Source organism: Leptodactylus fuscus, chromosome 1 (assembly GCF_031893055.1).
Source record: "Leptodactylus fuscus isolate aLepFus1 chromosome 1, aLepFus1.hap2, whole genome shotgun sequence".
Lineage (NCBI taxonomy): Eukaryota > Metazoa > Chordata > Amphibia > Anura > Leptodactylidae > Leptodactylus > Leptodactylus fuscus.
Genome location: NC_134265.1, coordinates 314,686,776 through 314,706,328, shown reverse-complemented (window position 1 = coordinate 314,706,328; position 19,553 = coordinate 314,686,776). Strand labels below are relative to the sequence as shown.

At 41.4% G+C, this 19,553-nt stretch overlaps 2 protein-coding genes across 2 annotated transcripts in view; one reads left to right on the top strand and one right to left on the bottom strand.

The window, feature by feature from the left end:
* Positions 1-13,203, top strand: part of LCORL (ligand dependent nuclear receptor corepressor like) — a 74,485-nt gene extending 61,282 nt beyond the window's left edge. The window contains exons 7-9 of the mRNA XM_075259781.1: positions 4,437-8,425; positions 10,221-10,349; positions 12,138-13,203. Coding sequence (XP_075115882.1) covers positions 4,437-8,425; positions 10,221-10,315 — 4,084 coding nt within the window. The 3' untranslated portion in view covers positions 10,316-10,349; positions 12,138-13,203. The remainder of the gene's footprint in view (positions 1-4,436; positions 8,426-10,220; positions 10,350-12,137) is intronic.
* Positions 13,204-19,163: 5,960 nt separating this feature from the next.
* Positions 19,164-19,553, bottom strand: part of NCAPG (non-SMC condensin I complex subunit G) — a 28,902-nt gene continuing 28,512 nt past the window's right edge. The window contains exon 21 of the mRNA XM_075266140.1: positions 19,164-19,368. Within this exon, the coding sequence (XP_075122241.1) occupies positions 19,248-19,368 (121 nt within the window). The 3' untranslated portion in view covers positions 19,164-19,247. The remainder of the gene's footprint in view (positions 19,369-19,553) is intronic.

The window sequence follows — 19,553 nt, the reverse complement described above, 5'->3', positions numbered from 1 at the left end:
GATACTGCACACTCAGCTCAACTACACTCTGCAGACGATACTGCACACTCAGCTCAACTACTCCGGAGTAGTTGAGCTGAGCACACGGCCCAATGTAGCAGAGCTGGCAAATGTGAGATTTGCAGAATGTTCAGTCCTTTGCACAGAGAACTCAGTTTGCAGATGTGTATGAAGGCTGTCAGATTCTACCCCTCCCATCTGTATTCACTGGGTGACTAAAGAAAAGAACCTCCCCCTTCACTCACTGTGATCCTGTCTTGCATGTATAGAGACAAAATGTCCCTAGTAATGGAATGAGCTGCAAATTCGCTATAAGGGAAACACCCAGTGGCAGGAATTTTATAGAGATATTTGAGATTTAAAAAAAAATCAGCAACAAATTTAAAAGGGTTGTCTGGGGAGTATTTCCTCACTTACCTAGTCCTGTGGAATGCTTTTGATGGACCCAGGGGTTCTGGCTGGCAACGTTACAACCCAAGCTCATGTTAATTATCTGTGAGATTGGGGAAAGAGGAGAGGCGATGCGACCCAGGGAGCTGAATGTTGCCTCTGATCACATGATCCAGGGGTCATGACTTCGCTGGACCCCTGAGACTGTTAAAAACATTCCGCCAAACCAGGTAAGTGAATAAATATAGACTATAGTTAAAGTATATTAGGTTTTGGTCCAGAATGATGGGCTATATGAAATGAGTCTAAGTTGTCTGAAAAGTGAGTGACCGTTTAAGTTTAGCTTCTCTAGTACAATAAATGATGATGCTTTGCTTTAGTGTAGTGTGCCTAAAACTTCAGAACACAAATCACCTTCTATAATACTGTTTACCAGTGAGCATCTTCACCTAAGAAATATCTTTCTAATTAGATGTATTAGACAAATCTACTTGACCAGTGAACATTTTGTCAAATATAGACATAAGTGTCACTTATAAAGTAGAAACTGAAAATATAAGGATATTTAGAGCTAAGGAATGCCCTGACTACTCCTTCCACACACAACGAGGAATTAATTCAATGGCTTGTCCACATAATTAAAAAAAAAAAAAAAAACTGACTTCCTGTCTCTAACTTTGTATAATTTCTTCACACATGATTACACATGGCCTTTAAAAAAACTTTACTAGAAAATATTTACATATGATTTGGAATTTGTTGAAGGGGCTGCTGTTCTCTATGGCACAAGATAATAAAACAGCAAAACATAGTTTACCTGAATGTCAACATAGAACTTATGAAATTAATGCTTAGAAAAACCCATGTGTCTGTGACGTGTTCACAAAAATTACTCATTGGTGTGCATAAGAATATAGGAGCAACATCTATACAAACTTGGAAGAAAAAAAAATTGATAGTCGCAAATGGTAATGTACAGTTGTCAACTTCCTCCCTCCTCTTTGTATTTAAAGGGGCTCTATCAGCAAAATTATGCTGATAGAGCCCCACATATGCGTGAATAGCCTTTAAAAAGGCTATTCAGGCACCGGTAAAGTTATATTAAACTACCCCCCGTTTTAAAATAAAATCCTAAAACAGAATATGTTCAACTAATATAACTTTACCGCTGCAAGCCTCCATAGTACAGATGAATTGCACTGAACACTGTAAGGAGGGAGAAAGCAGATCAACTCGGTTGCTGGTTTTGACTATATGACCTTGAGTGGAAACCAGCCCCCAAACCCAAGGTTCAAGTGAAATAGAACTTGACCAGAAAGTAAGTAAAACCAAAGTCCCCGGAATATCCCTTTAAGTTTGGCACAATATTACTTTTCATATTTTAATACAATCGGTAAGCTAGAAAAGGTTTGGGTCCTCTGGTGTAAATGGTTACTTACTGTATATACTCGAGTATAAGCCAAGTTTTTCAGCACAGCTTATAGTCGAGTCAAGCAAAAAAAAAAAGTAATGTATAGAATCTCCTATAAAATAGTGAAAAAAAAGCTTTAAAAAAATATACCATATATACTCGAGTATAAGCCAAGTTTTTCAGCACATTTATTGTGCTGAAAAAGTCAGCCTCAGCTTATACTCAGGTCATTACGGTAATTCAGCAATATCATAGTTACAGACGCGGCATCCGGACCTGGCATACAGACACCGGGATGGGTGCTGGGCCGCAGCATCGCCACGCTCATAGCAGGAGCGTAGCGATGCTGCTCATTTCAAACTGCAGAAGTACTTACGGTACTTCTGCTACCAGGCCCGGAATACAGACCCCGCCCCTCCATCACACGTCGGGTGACGTGGCCACGTAAGCTCAGGCCCGCACCTGGCATGTATCTGTGTTCCGAGCCTGCTAGCAGAAGTACCATAAGTACTTCTGCAGTTTGAAATTAACAGCATCGCTACGCTCCTGCTATGAGCGCAGTGATTCTGTGGCCCGGCACCCGCCCCGGTGTCTGTATGCCGGGTGCGGATGCCGGGTTTGTAACTATAATGGCGCCGCTCTGCTTCGGAGCTCCCTTCAATCATGCCTGCAATCAGAGATTGCAGGCATGGGGAGCTAGGGCATCTCTGCTGTAAGTGTTACAGCGGAGATGCTCTACGATGTCCCGGTACGAGGAGTCCGGGCAGGTGCTGCCATGCTGCTGGAGGAAGGACGGAGGGGGCGCGACCGCTCTCTCAAGTGCGATCCTTTAGATAGGAACTGTGGCCGGCCACCGGCAGAAGCGCTTCTGCCGGGGATTCCCCTCAGCACTCCTGCTGGCAGCCGGCTGCAGTTCTCCTTCAGATCCGGCTGGCTGAGGATTCCCCTCAGAGCTCCTGTAAAGGCTCCCCGGCTGGCAGTGCTTCTCTTTTGCAGGCTGCTCTATGCAGCCTGCAAAAGAAATGACAATTTTTGCAATGTATTGCAATGCATTGCATTAGTGATCAGACCCCTAGGGGGTCTAATAAATGTAAAATAATAATATAATGATTAATAAATAAATAAAAAAAATAAAATAAAAATAAAGTATTAGTATAAAAAAGGTAAAAATTCAAATCCTCCCCCTTTCCCTAGAACACATATAAAACTAATACTGTTAATACTGTGAAACACATACACATTAGTTATCCCTGTGTCCAAAATCGCTCGCTCTACAAATCTATAAATATATTTTTCCTGTAAGGGTAAATGCCGTAGCAGGGAAAAAAAAGTTGTCCAACTGCCCCTTCCCCGAGACTGAGTTGTTTTTTTTCCCCCACTTGGAATTCAGCAGATACCCTATATTCAGCCAGGCTGAATTCCAAGTGGGGGAAAAAAAAAACAATCCTCAAGCTCAGGGAAGGGGCAGATAGACAACCAAAACACCCCCTCCCCTTCCTCAGCGTCTACTCCACCCAAAAACTCAATTTTAATTTTTGAAATTTTCCAGTAGCTGCTGCATTTCCCCCCTAGGCTTATACTCGAGTCAATAAGTTTTCCCAGTTTTTTGTGGTAAAATTAGGGGGGTCGGCTTATACTCAAGTATATACGGTAATAAAAAAAAATAAACGTTGTAAATCACTCCTTTCCCTAGAATACATATAAAAGTAGAAAATTGCTGTGAAACACATACACATTAGGTATCCCTGTGTCTGAAACTGCCCGGTCTACTGAATATAGGGTATTTGCAGGGGCTAATAGGAGCACTGCAGATACCCTATATTCAGCCAGGCTGAATTCCAAGTGGGGGAAAAAAAAAACCCTGTCCTCAAGCTCAGGGAAGGGAGCACCCAGAAACTACTGCACCCAAAAACTCTGACCGTTTTCATTTTTGAAATTTTCCAGTAGCTGCTGCATTTCCCCCCCTTCGGCTTTTACTCGAGTCAATAAATTTTCCCGTTTTTTTGTGGTAAAATTAGGGGTCTCGGCTTATATTCGGGTCTGCTTATACTTGAGTATATACGGTAGTTTGTAAAAAAAAAAAAAAAAAAAAAAAAAAACAGGCCAACTGCTCTAGACTGCCATAGTCTGCATTTAATTATGTGCAGATAATTATCAAAATGGATGGGTATCGTGTTCGCTCAAGGCTTTCAAGACGTCCAGTCAACAAATTTTCTTAGGGTAAAATTCTCAGAAGTCAACTACAGGTATTTCTATCCCCCCCTTTTAAAGAATTTTTTGACTATCTCAGCTCTTAGACACTTATACTTAAGTTAGATTTATTTTTAGATTTGGGTCATTTTCTTGAAACCCAAATTTTTCTTCAAAATGACCTTTGATTTTTGCAGTTGAAAACTCCTTCCTTGCAGAGAGCCTGAAGAGTTACAGTAAAAGTGTAGTAGTAATGTGTTGGATTCTGAGCCTAGACGCTTTATTTTAACTTTATAGTAGTGTCATTCTAATTACATACAATTAAAAGTTAAGAAACCTCCAAACCTCCATTCTGGAGAATGGTTAGATTAACTGCTGACTGTGTAGTCCTGAAATGTTATATTACAGCTGCTAAGAATTGTTTTTCACCATTCTTTTTTTACAGGGTCATGAATGGCTACTTTTTAAGAAGGATGAAAAAGTCCACAAAGGAAAACACAACTTTATTTAAAGTCTTAGCATCATGGTGCTTATACCATCAACAACAACTAATTGGTTTACTGAAATTTTTAAAAGAAGAACAAGAATCCTGTTCGCAAGTGTGTCATAGCATTGTACAAAGTCAGTCTGCTGAACAGATGTCTAAAAGTCCAACCACTTCATTTGCTACTTGTCGAATATGCACAAGCCAAAAATCTACGAAGAGCGTCAAGATAAACGGGAAGATTCAAGAAATAAATTTCCCTTACCTTATGGTTTGTCTAAAGGATTTGCGATTTACCTTGCCTAACTTGAATTTAGGATCTGTTAAACTGAACCTACATAAAAATGAAAAGGTTCATCTAAGTGATCAACTTTTGCACTGCATAAAAACATGTTCAAAAGAGAAGAAACAATCTGTATGTTTTGACTGTTTAAGTTCTAACCATTCCACAAGCCAAAGAAAATTACGCTTTTCTTCATCTTCGTCAAAGTTAAAAGCACAAAGAACTGTGACTGATTTGAAAAGGACCATAAGAAATGGCTTACGTTGTAGATGTACTCATTCAGGATGTCGAATGAAAATGACAAGCAAATGCTGCCAAACAAAAGGTAATACATCAGATGGAAATTATATGACTGTAATAAAAAATTTGACATTTAAAGAGTCACGTTCTAATGAAAAGCAAAACCGACTAAAACCTAACGAAGAAGACCTACAAAAGAACACTCTTGACTCATCCACATCTAGTTGTGTAAATTTTGGAAGCCTGATAAAGCACTTTCTTAATTCTGAAACAAATAGTTTTGCTGAAATGCTTAATCGAAAAGAAAATTGCTTGAAAAAAGATGTTCAAACAGGGTTTAACAGAAATAATGAAAAAATGTTGCTATTGGATAGCTCTTTACCTGATGGACAGACAATTGACTTTGCCAGGGAGCTTAATAAGTTAACAGATATTTTTCCTAAGGAAAAAAATAATTTTGTGAAGAAGTCACCAGGTTCTTCAGATGATGGAATTACAGTTTCTGTAGAACATGATGATGACGTTTTAGTCCTGAATGACTGTGAAAGCACTGAAACAGTGAGCGATGTTCAGGAAAAGATAACAAATCTACCTCACCATACACTGAAAATACCTTCTAAAAATGTGAACAGTTTTAAACATAGTCAGCTTTGTTTACCTGCCAAAGTCAAATATTCTACACCACAAAGGGTGGTAAATGAGAAACGGAGGGAGACTAAGAGGCATATGGATCAAGATGGACCATTTGAATGTATAATTCCACCTAAACGATACTCTAGGAACATACTGGGAAAATGTAGACTATGTGACATGTCCCATGGACATTGCTCTTTCCAAGGTAACAGTAACTTATTTTGCAAGTGTACAATCCGCAAAAACTCAGGGATTCTAAAGAACTTTAAAGCAGATGGTGTGAAGGTTAGAAAAACTACTAAAAAAAATAAAAACATTCATTTAAAAGTAGTAGTAGAGCGCCTAGCAGCTTCCAGACTTTCATCTTACAACACAATAAACTCAACAGATGGATGGAAATCAAAAAATACAAACCTATACAAAGTTATACCAAGTTCTGTGCCACAAAATACATCATCCAATGTGAGGCAAAGCAACTCTCTCAGATCAACATCAGCAGCACAGACAAACTGTGCACCTGTAGAAGATACCAATGAGACAATAAGCAAGGCAGCAACACCAACCACTTCTTCAGATAATTTGTACTTTAGCCCAATAAAGCTTATGTTTGTGTCTAAGGTAGAAAGTGAAGATGGAGTTAAATACACTTTAAGCTCTGAATATACTCCAGTGAATAAACCTGAAGCCATCAAGGTTTCTGACAATTTAAGTCTTAACAGCATTCACAATAGGGTTTGCAAGAACATAACACCTCCAAGTCCACTCGAACCGAAAACTACTGCACAAAATGGCCCTTCAATATTGTCAGATTGTTCCGATCAAAATAATTTTGAAAAGAAAATGACAAGATGCAAGAAACCTACATATTCAGTTTCTAAAAGCACTGAAAGATCCATTGAAGGTCAACACAAAAAGCGTTCACAGGAAACATTTGCAGGAAGTGATGACGTCGTCTTTGCCAACAAAACTGCTGAAAATAACAAATATCCTTCTTCAAACTTTGAGAAGTCTAGGATTACCAAAACATACATTGTTCAAAATAAAGGGTCAGCTACCCGCTTGAGCATCAAAAAAGTGGAAAGATTCCTGAGATCTTCTGAAAGGAATCTACATGTACGTGAATCTGAATCTCTGAATTGTCGAAGGATTTCTAAACGTCTGAGAGAGCTTTCGGATGTCCCAAATGTGTGTAGGAACGATGAATCCATTTCACAGGAAGAAGGGCAAACCCTTGATGAAGCTAATGCAGAGCATACTGAAAAAGAAGAAAGTGATGGGGCAGAACAAGAGCAAAACCAAAAGACTGTCATGAAACAGAAATTGACTCGGGGCTCTTTAAGGATTAGGAAAATGATTAGGAAAAGTTCAAATTATAACACCAGATCTAGTAATCTCTTCGCATCAACTTTTACCTGTTTTCCATCATCTAATTTTTCGTTTAGGAGTGCCTTACGTCATAAATCAAAAAAGTTGCATCTCAACAAATGTAGAATGTACAAAAATAGGTTAAGAAGTTCTAAACAACAATGTAAACTTCCTTTGATAGATACAAAATGCACTGGGAACAAAGATGGAAATTGTACTTCAAATATAAATCCACAGCCTAATACAGTTCTTAAGTGGTGGTCTGCATCAACTTCCAAAGAGTCTTTGTTAAATGATTTAGAAAAAAAGTATGAACAAATAGCAAATACATGGCTCCGCAAGAACAATAGGGAAGAAGATAATGAAGCACAATCTTTGTCAACCTTGAAAATTTGTAGCTCAGAAACGAGGTCACCTGTTCAGATGCTGTTTCAGAAAAAATGTGACATAAGTGACCTTGCTGCCTGGTTTATGCAAACAACAGAAACACAATCCCTTTCAATAGTGAGAAAAGCTAATGCTCGAAGCCCTCTTCAGAAAATTAATAGGAAGGCACCTACAACAAAAGCAAAGAAACCCAGCATTAATTCGTGCAGGTCTAAAAAAGACTTTGAAAAATGTGCTCAGTCCACTACATCAGAAACATTAACAAAGCTTCTCGATGTTTCAAAAATCGCAAAAAGTAAAGTTGGCCAGATTCCAAACAATTTACAGAGCAAGACTGATCAAAGTCAAGATGTCTGTGTAAAATTTGCAGGTTCTGGAAAACATGAAGTTGTCAACAAAGTTTTTTCAGAAAAACAGTCAACCATTTCCGAAATATCAGTCGAAGAACTTGCCCATTCAGCCAACATTCATGTGAAAAGTGTTGCGTGCCAAGTAGCCAGTACTATACCCAAATCCATAATGGACATTGATTATTTGGGTTGTTCTAAAAATCAAACCATATTAGTTGAAAATAAGCCTAAATCTAAGCCAAAAAACATATATATGTGTTGTAGCAGCAAGTCAAACATGCAAGATTGTAAAGTTTTTCTAACTAAACTTCGTGATGTTGAAAGTAAAATGTCCTGTGCCTATAGAGAGCCCCATTCTGGAAATACAGTTGGTAAAAGCAAACATAATTCAGAATGGAAATTAAAAAGGGGTTTTACCACAAGGTATTGTCTTCGAATGAACAAGTCTCTTTCCAGGTGTGCATGTACTTTGAGCGAAATCAAAAATTCCCCTAGTAAAAGATGCAACTTTAAAATGGCCCTACGGAGATCGAAAAGATTCAATCCACCTTCTAATAGTCATTCCAGATCATCATTACTTGAAAGACGGAAACAGCTTTCGAAACTGAGACTGTATGTAGAAACAAAAAGATCTAAACCAGAGATTTCAGACATGGGAAAGATGCAGAGTGAATGCCCAAAATTCCAGTTAGGTAAGACCGTTAACTTATTGTAATTCATTGTGCAGTAAAAAAAAAAAAAAAGTTTATTTTGTAGAATATGGGAATATATACTTGGAATCTTGTATTGAATATCCAAAAAAGTGATAAGGTAAAAAAAAAAAAAAGTCTGTGATGTGCACTTCACCATACCAGGAAACCCCTATATGCAGTATTTGGATCACTCAACTCCAAAGACATACATTACTAGGTGGTAATAAGAGAAGTGTAATTTTTTGACCATGAATATTCATGACAGACTACAGCCACATTTCTCATTTACGGATAGTTTTTGCTTTTTTACATTTCCCATTATGGAATCACATTAGAAAGGACTCTAATGACAATGTTCTGTATTAATAGATGTACTAGTAGATGATTTTGGTTTCAGGACTTCCATGCTAGATTCTTTGCACATGTAACTTTTGCCACATAAGACTTCACACCCCATCTTAGGTTTAACGTGGGGTAGGTGGGTGTACAAAACCTGTCATTAAATTTCACGACCTTCAACTTCCACTTGATTCTTATATTTGATTTATAGATCATTCTAGCTATCTATTCCCATGTATGAGACGTGATGACCCTTAAAATAGAAAAAAAAAATTGTAATGTTTTGCAGGCTGTATGTTTGCTGGTCACTCGTCCAGTTTCTAAACCCACCCAAACGGATTTAATTGACATGTCTCTATTTCTTGTTATATCACTCAGACAGGTCTAAATCTCAAACATGCTTTATGTTGTACAGTCGCTGTCAAAAATGTTGTGACTGACACAAATTTTGGTTTTCACAAAGTTTGCTGCTTCAGTGTTTTTAGATATATTAGTCAGATTTTTCGATGGTTATTGAATTACAATTATAAACATTTCAGAAGTTTTACACTTTTTTTGACAAATGCATGAAGTTTATCCAAAGACGAAATATTTCCAGAGTTCACCCTTATTTTTCAAGACTTTTACAATTCATCCCAACATGCTAGCTATCCGTTTCTGGACCATATCACAATTTCTAGGGTTTATTTTTGTTGGCCTGCTATTTGGGGTTGAGATTTTTAGAGTTTCATTGCTATAGACCAGTGATTCCCAAAGTGGTCCAGGTGGACCCCCAGGGAACTCAGCCGCAACGCAAATTTCCATTGTTAGAGCTAATCTTCACATTTTTTGCCGAGTTTTGGGAATATGGTAGAAATGTAGCAGCAGGAGATCCATCGAAACCAATAAAATTTTGAAAGTGGTCTACGAGAAAAAAAGTTTGGGAACTTCTGCTATAGACCCAAAACATAAATGTTTTGTTGGACTAATGGTGCCCCCTCTCACGTAATCCTTCTTCAACTCTCGAGAGGCAAGAAGTCACAAATTATTGTGCAGCGTCTTTGGTGCACAGCTGTGAATTGCAGCAGAGATGCACCACTTTGATGTTTTTGCACCCTGCTTGCCACCAAAGACAGTGGTCAGAACGCAGCAGGATCAAGGTAGGCTTTGTCTAAATATTGGCGTTGGTTATAGCTGAACTCTATGCCAACCATAGCTAGCACAGATTTAATTCTAGACCATCAAGATGTATCAGCATTGTTTAATAGGCCAAAGCCTCTTAGATTCTCTGCTGGTTCAGTGTTGTATGGTAAGACAGCACCTGTAGAAATCAGGGAGCTCATACCGATTAACCTGTTCTATATATCTATATTATCATTTTTTTATGTGTTCATATAGCCATATATTAATTATAGAACATGAAGAAGTAATGCTTCACTCAGGTGTGTTGTTTTTTTTTTTCTTTCCATCATTTTAGGTCCTGTTAAGTCAGTTGGAATTCCGGCTCTTAGAGGGCTTTCAAGTAAAGGTGGAAGTTACTCTCTAACCCCAATTCGTATCCCCGTGCACTAATAGGGATCGTATATTTGTAATGACTGCTGTTGTGGTAAGATCTTTTTTTTTTTTGTATTGTGACAAAGCTTTAGATATTAGAGATAATACAAGGGTAAGAATGTTCTATACAGTTGCCTTTGAAAAAGACCATCAGCATATCATAGAAAAGAAAAAAAGGAGTTCAGCTCACCATACCCAGGGAATCGGTAAATTGCGCCTCTCCTCCAAAAAAATATAGCTGTGCTTGGGAAGGGATGGGGAGAGTCTCTGCTAGGCCAAAGATATATTGAGATAGTAGAAGATATACCCAACACTCCGCAGATTATACAAACATATCTTTATTAGTCCATGTTAAAACATGGTGTAAATTTATTTTAAAAAAACATACCGTATATACTCGAGTATAAGCCGACCAGAATATAAGCCAAAACCCCTAATTTTACCACAAAAAAACTGGAAAAACTTATTGACTCGAGTATAAGCCGAGGGGGAAATCCACCATTGCACATAAAAAGTCTGGTCATGTGCATTACAGCTTAGTAACTCCATGTGGATCATAGTAATAGCAGTTAACCCCATCATGTCCCTCACATTAACCCCGTGTGCTTCACATAAGAGTTACTGATATGTGGGACATATGGAGGTAATAATTAGGTATCTTCATAATTAAGGTCCTTCATTAGTACCCTCATGTGTCTCACATATTAGTAACCCTTATATGGGGCACACAGGGGTTAATATGAGAGACATGATGGGGTTAACTGCTATTAATGTGAGGCACATGGAGTTACTGAAACTAAATTAATAACCCCAAATATCCTGACATTACTAGGCAGAGTAACTAAAGGAAGGGGCCTGTGTGTGTCAAGTTACTGTAGCTTCCTCTCCTCCATACAACAGACATCTTCCATAAGACATAATGAATCCTGGCCACTCATCTGCAGGGTAGATACTAAATCCTAGTATGCTAAAGGACCTCTGATGACGTCATGACCATGTGATCGGACTCTGGTGTGGGCGGAGCTACTAGGATTTTAGACTCTACCTTATCTACAGATGTTACATACCAGTGGCTACAGGACCTTTGATAACATCACAGGCACGTGACCTCATGACAAGCCAATCACAGAGCAGTAGCACTAAAGGACCTCCCCTTCCAGGTCCTTCCAGTTTTCTGTGCTCCGTGGACCCTGACTCATGTATAAGCCGAGGAGAGCATGAAAAATGTGCTGAAAAAGTCGGCTCATACTCGAGTATATACGGTAGCCTAAGCATTTCAGACCAACATATAAATTCTCACTCCTGGCCGGAGATAGCCAGAACAGATGATCTGTGTGTGGCCTGGGTTTTGGAGCTCCACACTTCACATACTGATAGGTCAACAATATGAAAAATGTATTTGGGGTTGGAAAAACACTTTAAATAGTTGTTCATGGAGGGCTTGGCTGATGCAAATGGAAAGGTGATTTTCCTCAAATACTTACGAGAGTTCTGGAAAGAAGCGAGCACGCTTACTTCAGTACTTTTGCAGCTCCGACTGAAATGAATATGGATAACTAGGCATATCTGGCCACCTCTCCATTCACAGTGGATGGGGATTCTCCAATCCTGTTCTTCAGATATATGTGGATTCATTGATCTGTATCCACACAAGGTGCAGCTACAGTATAGCCTACCGGCTTGTAATCTCAAGCAATTATATGGCAGCAGAGCCTTAAGAATAAAAAAAAAACTAAAAGCTATGGTTTTAACGTTTAGTTTTCTAGTACTGTAAGTTTGCACCCATTGGTCTTGTTAATGCTTCAGACTGGCTATGCAGTAATTCTTTTTCTATTTTCAGAAGGACCGTCAAGACTGGATAAAACCTCGTATCTGTCAGTGTGCATCTAGTGTCATATCATATGACAGACTCATTGTTCTCTTTCAATAGCTGTTCTTGCTCACTCATTGGTCAGTGAGGAAAAGGAAACTAATGTGCCTTATAGAGAGTCTGTCCAGTCCAAAATGCTTCCTAAACCAATAATAGTGCCTTGAAGGGACCTTTAAGAGGAGCAGAGTAATGACGCAAAACTAATGAAGCAATGCCGAGATTATACTCTATCTTTATGGCTTTACAAATCAACCAGCAAGTGTATCAGGGATAGGCCCAATATGCCAAGAAGGTCTACAGACAGCTGCTCTTCCCTGGAATTGTCGCCCAACACTGCCTCTTCAGCAGGTATTGACATTTTCAGCTTCTGCCTCCGTCCTGGCTGTCTCTAGACAAATTAGACGATTTGGGCCTTCCCCCCAATGCACTTGAAGGATGATATGCATATTTTTAACATGATTATCTTTGCATTGCTTAAACAGTTTGTGGCCACAGTCATGATGGGCCACCACAAGACACTTATTGATTTGGGGGCATTTTGGACCTGACAGGCTCCCTTTGATCTATTTTGTCCATTATGGTGCTCTGAAGAAACCTCAGCCGTTGGATGGTGCTGCACAATACACATTGCACTATTGTATATATTATTTTAGTTACATCTCAACATTTGGCCACAATTGCCTGTTTAACGGAATCAGATTCCGAATTTATATGCTTTTGACTGTGGTGTCAAGGTGGTAGGTGGTGGTAATAAAGGTGATGGGGTTAAACCAATTTAAAGGCAGTTTTGCCAGAATTTTTGTTTTTATATTGTATATTACAGATGAAAGAAAGCTGTTTGATACGTTAAAATTCCTTGATGAAAGTTGTCCTGTAGGGCTACTGGTTAAGGCCTATTTCTGTTAATTCTGCTGTTCCGAAGAAGGCACAATTCTGAAATGTAATATGGTTACTGCGGGTAGCCATACATCACTGTGAGATTGTATACTGGACATCTAGCAGAATATTGTGCTACTTTCTAAAAATAAACGTTTGTATGCCTATGATCTGTACTACTTGTGAGATTTACTGACTTCAGGATTCTCTTAGAAGCTTTAATATGACACCAGAACCATCATTGTAGGTGGTATGGAACTTGAAATACTACTATTTGAAGTGCAGGAGAGTTAACAGGCTGCAGTAAAAGGGGGCCTCCCTTTTTGATGCCCAGAAGGGTAAGTTGAACTTTTTTTTTACCTTATGAAAACCCCTTTGCTCTCTAAATATCTCTTACAGGGATCTCTTTTTCCAGGAAATAAATAAGATAATGAGTACTCATGTCTTTAAGCCACAGGATCAGATGTGTTCATCCCTCCCAGTCCAGGTGTTTCAACCACATCCATTATTTATATAGCTTGCCAACATATTCTTTTGTCACTTTACTTCACTCATTAATCCATGTAGATCTCACAATCTAAATTCCCTATCAGTATGTCTTCGGAGGGTGGAAATAAAACCATGCAAAAACAAGCAGAACATAAACTCCATGCACATGTTGTCCAGATTTGCACCCAGGATGCGGGAAAGACAATGTACTCCCCTTGTAAACAAGCATATATATCAAGTGCACTGCTTTGCCATCTCTATAGACAATTGGTAGTAGCAGGGGGGATGTTATGTAGCAGGTTTAGTCACTCTAAGCACTTACACAAGAAAATTATGATTATCCCTTGTGAACTGTGCCATTATTTTGTAGTGGAAGCATCAACAAGTAATAAAAGTTCTAGCCACTAAGAGGCTGACCTTTGAAAAATGAAAAGATGTTGGCTCCGCCTCTGGGCTATTCTCTTCTCACAGACACTATGCTAGTCAGTTTTTATCGCAACAGTAGGAGAAAGACACCAAAAAGGAAAAAAAAGAAAGAGCACTGAACCAACCAACACGTCCTGCACCCTTAAAGGAATCAAAACAGCTCGGGCACGTAAAAACAAGGGTGATATCTGTGTGCCCCGGTGAATGCAACAAAAAAGGATTTTACGGTGAGTACAAAAATCCCATTTCCCGTTTATTTCATTGGGGCACACAGCACCATGGGATGTCCTAAAGCATTCCTAGAGGGTGGGAAATACATGGCCATGTGAACAACCCAGCGCCCAGCCACTTACAGAACTGCATGACCCAACCTGTGCAGCAGAGGCTACTAAACAGATCTGGGAAAACTTTAGATAAAATGTGAATGGAGGCTCAGTTGGCAGCCATGAAGATCTGGACGGCAGAAACCTGACGACAAACATCCAAGGAGTTTCCGACAGGATTTGAGGAGAGAGCCAACACATGAAAGGACAAAGCCCTACCAGATAGGCCTCCTTGATCGCAGACCAGAGCCATGGAAGCAGGCAGTTCCAGTGAGGACCCTCAGGGACGACAAGGCATCCGAACGATAAAAAGAGCCAGAGAGAGACAAATGGATGCAACTTGCCCATCCAGGCAGAGAAGAGGAAGCTCACGTGGGTGCCTGGGGTCCAAGCAGAAAGATGGCAAGCTATGCCCTAGTAGATGTGAAAGGTGGAAATAACCTGGCAGAAACAACCTGTGGAGAATTAGTGGAAAGTCATCACCCGAGGCCCGGAGGAACAGGGTCCTTAGGAAGGAACCAAGAGTATAGAAACCCGTCTATTAATCAAAGAAAGACCGAGACCGTGGTCCAGACCGGACTGGTGAAAAACGAGGATCCTGGGAAGAGAAAAGGAAAGCAGATGACAATCGGTACTCTCACACCAGCAGGCTTAAATTTACCACGTGCAATGGTAGACCTTGGCTGACTGTGTATTACAGACCCAGTGCATGGTCTGGACAACAGGTTCCAAAGCCCATGGCATGTCAGAACCTCGGCTTAAACGGCCACGCCAAGAAAAGCAGCTGAATCAAGGAGGAGTGGAACAGCGGTCTTCGAGTCAGAAGGTCAACCTGCAGAGGAAGAGGCCAAGAGGTGTCCGCTAGCAGGAACATGAGATCCACGTACCAGGCCTGGTGGGGCCAATCCAGAGAAACCAAGATGTCAGAACCACCTTGGTCCTGAGCTTCATGAAGCCCGAGGAAGAAGAGGGAACAGGCATAGAAGGCAGAAGTCGAACCACGGAATCACAAGAGTGGTGGCAGTGATGGGCTGAAGGGCCCAGGGACCTGGCCGAGGCAGGACAACCTGTGGCTCAGGCGGTAGATGAAAAAAGGCGTCTGGCATGCCCCACTGAGAGCATAGCTAGAGCATGAAGCGACCACACTCCCGGGTCGAGTCTACCTCAGCCTAGGGTGTCTGCCACCCTATGGTCCACACCTGGAATTTAGATCGCCAGCACAAGATGCTCTACTCACCAAAGAGAGCGGGAGGCGCCCAGAAGGCCGCATGGTGTTCCGGAACTAACCAGAAGGGTCAAGTAGGCTACTGTGGAAAAGCCATTGGTCAGAACTCTGACCGGATGCCCTTGGAGGAAAGAGGTCCAATGAGACAGGGCTAGAAAGATGGCCCCCAGTTCCAGAGGTAGATCTGGAGGAGGTCCCTGCTATGGACTGCAGGCCCGGAACTGTCAAGGAACTGAAGACCGCTCACTGGCCAAGAGACTGGCAGCAGGGGCTGTTTTAACCCAGGAAATGCAGGCCTTGATGCCAGAAAGGCACAAATGAAGGCTGCAGGGAGGAGCCAGCCGCTACGAAGGCCATCTAAGCGGCTCCAGAGGAGGAAGGAGCAGAGCATTGCAGAGGAAGGCGGAGTGCTGTTCTAAAGACAGGCTAGTAGCCTGGAGAGCCGAGCTATCGCGAGGTCCACCACAGCGGCTCCTATCACATGGGACCATCCTCAGTTTGAAAAAAAAGGACATCCGACTTTCAGAGGAAGGAAGTGGAAGGTTAGAGTGCGGACAGAATTCCATCAAGATAAGGTCGACACCACAAGGTTGGAAGAGGCTAGAGGATGGCAGCAACTGTGATTGTGAGATGTCTTCTTGAGAAGTAGGAGCCAGGTCCTCAGAGATCTGTACAGTCTTACTGACCACATGGCTGAGCTCCTGCGTAGCAGTGGATATAGGTGTGCCTAGCTGATACGCCGGGTCGGAGTCAGAGGTGTCCCCAGTAGAAACAGACCATACAGGAGGAGAAAGGGTTCCACCTGTCAGAGTGGAACCGGGGGCTGTGGCCCTATCTGGGGAATGCCTAGAGGAAGGCAAGGATGACCATGGCCTGTAGAATGATTTTCTGGTCCTTATCCCAGGACGGCTCCTGGAAATGGAACGATGAGGTTACCCAGAGAGGAGCCTAGAGGCTGCCGACTGAACAGCAATCTGGATAGGCAGCTGTTCCAGTGTTTCCCTCTCAGATTGGTTAAGTCTGACAAGAGTGTCTATGGCCCATGGTACTGGAGACTGCCCAATGGAAGGGAAACTGCTGGAGAGAGGCCGGGAACAGACTAAATGCTGTTTGTGTGGCATTCTTGCAGCTATAACCCCACAGGGGGCTGCTAATATTCTCTCTATTGTTCCAAATATATGTGCTGCGGAGCAAGCACTAGAAGGCAGAGAGGACAGATGGACTCAGGCTGGCTGCATGGTAACATCTATTACAACTGGTACCAGTGTAAACATGGCCAAACCAAGACGGCTCTACACAGGACGACATGGCAGAGTGGGCCCAAGGAAAAATAAGGCTTAATCTACCAGACCACCGGAAGCATGCATTAATGCTGACGCCATGGGGTAGGCAGCACAGAAAGAGATGCCAGTAATAAGTCTGTCCAGGAGCAGAAAAATACCAGTGGAAAAAAAAGCAGCAAAAGCAGTAGAACATAAAAATAAAGATAGAAAACATAGCCCTCCCCCTGATTTCCTGCGTTCAGGGAATAGACAGAGGAAGGAATGGCGACCAGAGCCCAGCGGCAGGCACCGCCAGCGTAGGAAAAGATCAAGGCCTGGATGCAGCCTAGTCCCTGGGGCTTTCTAAAATGGCAGACAGCTGCAGGCACTGCAAGCATGTAGGCTGACAGAAGGCTTCGGAGCACCCCAGGCCTAAAAAGGTATTGGAGGCAAGAGCTTTTCATTCTCCTAGTGGCCAGGAAGGTCTATACCCATGGTGTTGTGTCCCCCAATGAAATAAGTGAGAGAAGATAATTTGGGGTAATGTACCTCTTGGTGAAAGACTGCTAGACATGCACTCAAAGATATCTTGCCCAGTTAACATTGGACTGAGAGAAGGATAGTCATTTTGATATATTCTCCACCATCTAGTGTGTAGGAGCAGTGTTTTTTTAGGACAGTATACTCCCTGAGCCATCTGACTTGAGATAGACCAGTAGAGGATCATTTGATCTGTTGACAACTACAAGCAGTTTCCACAGTTTCCTTGCTGACCATCCAGGCACAGGTAGCACATTCATTACACTATTATTCATTGTTTGCCCCCGATCATTTCCAAGTGCATAGCAGAAGGTAAATTGATGTCCTTGCACCCATTAAGTGTGCTGTCATTGACAGCCAAAGTCCCTTTGTTTCAATTGGTTTAAAAGGGAGGGAGAAAAAGACCTGGACTAGAGTTATACTGTCTTTAGTTACAAATTCAAGTTTTGCTTGAAATCTAACAATGGTTTGAGGACTGAGGCTTTATGGGGAGTTTTGGACTCTTCTCCCACGATTGCTCAGTATGGCTGGACGTCCAGGAAGAGTTCTGGTCGTCCCAAACGTCTTCCATTTAAGGATTAAGGAGGCCACTGTGCTCTTAGGAACCTTGAGTGCTGCAGAAATTTTTTTGTAACCTTAGCCAGATCTGTGCTTTGCCACAATTCCATCTCTAAGCTCCCTTAGGGCTAGTTCACACGGGGATTTCACACGTGCACTTTCTGTTGCGGCTTTCCACTCCAGATTAGGCCCAAATGAATAAGCCTAGTCCGGAGGGTGCTGTCGCGAGGCGGACGCCGCAGCTGAATCAGCCGCGGAATCTGCCTGAATAAAGGGCAGCTCGGTTCTTTCTTCCGCTAGCGGTCTGTATAGACCTCTATTGTGAGGGGGCGGATTTTGAGGATTCAGCGCCAAAATCCGCCCCCTCTTGCCCCATGTGAACTAGTCCCTAGCAGTTCGCGGTTTATAGTATCACTGCGTTCTGCCATCTCTCACCTTTTGGATACCACGCAATACGCAAATAAGCAGCATATCTGAGTATCTGTCAAATATTATGGGTTACAATATTCATGTGAATGGGACACAGTTAACCATATACAATAGCTGAAATATACATTCCATCATGGAAGACAAGGACATGAGTTATATTGGCGTTATCCATATATAGAGTGACCAGAATATTTGACATCCTAAAACACCCCATCCCTATTGGTATAAGTAACTGTCAGACACACATGGAGTGTGGTAGCTTTTATTAATGCTACAATGGCTGTGGTGGGTTGGGATGCGTGCTGTGTACATTGATGGAGGAGGCGCCGATGGAGACAGAGGACTGAATGAAGTCCCAGACTTCTACAATGAAAAGCTGACTATGGACATCTTCAATTATTCTCTAAATTTTCCCTGTACTGTGTGTACTTTCCATGAAGACTTTAATAAACCACAAGTAACCTCCAGTAATACCACATGGGTCACGTGTGGATATGAATTACATCAACCACCAGATATAACATTAAACCCACCATCTTCCATTACTCCATGGTCTACATTCAGATGCTTGTAGCTGTATTCGGTAACAGAGTGGGTTAGCATGGTGAGGTTATCCAGTCTGCAGCTATGCTACAAGCTGCAATCTACCAGGAAAAAAAGCCTCCAATATGAGCAGAAAGAGGCATTTCTCTCTGATAAGATATATTACAATGTTTTTTAAGAGTCGCCCACACTATTCATTTATGTAAAGTCTGTTGAAATGACAACGTCTCCTTAGACATAACCAGACTGAGGAAGAATAAATGAAAAAGTAATGAGTAAAAATCAGAAAGCAAACAGACCACTTTATTCTAGTACATGTTATATTGGTAATACAGAAGTGCTGCATTTTTGTCTCTCCAGGGTACAACAACATTTCCCTGAAGGTTTCCATGAATATTACACTGATGCATTATTTTGCCTCTTCATTGAGGAGCTTGGAGAGATTCATTTTTGTTTTCTCCATAGCTATGCTCTTAGCTCTTCGTGATGGCCTTGTAGCGACTGGCACGGGCTCTGCCTCCTTCTCCTCTCTGAAAAGGTTCATAGAAACAAGTTAAATAATACCATTGTCGCATAAGCTACCGGATTCAGATACAAGCATGCTTATCCACACTACATTTCTACCCAGATGAGATCCCTCTAACCATAAGGCTTCATGCACACTTTTGTATTGGGTGTATGGTTTCATACAAATTTATAAGGCTCCTGTCCGAGT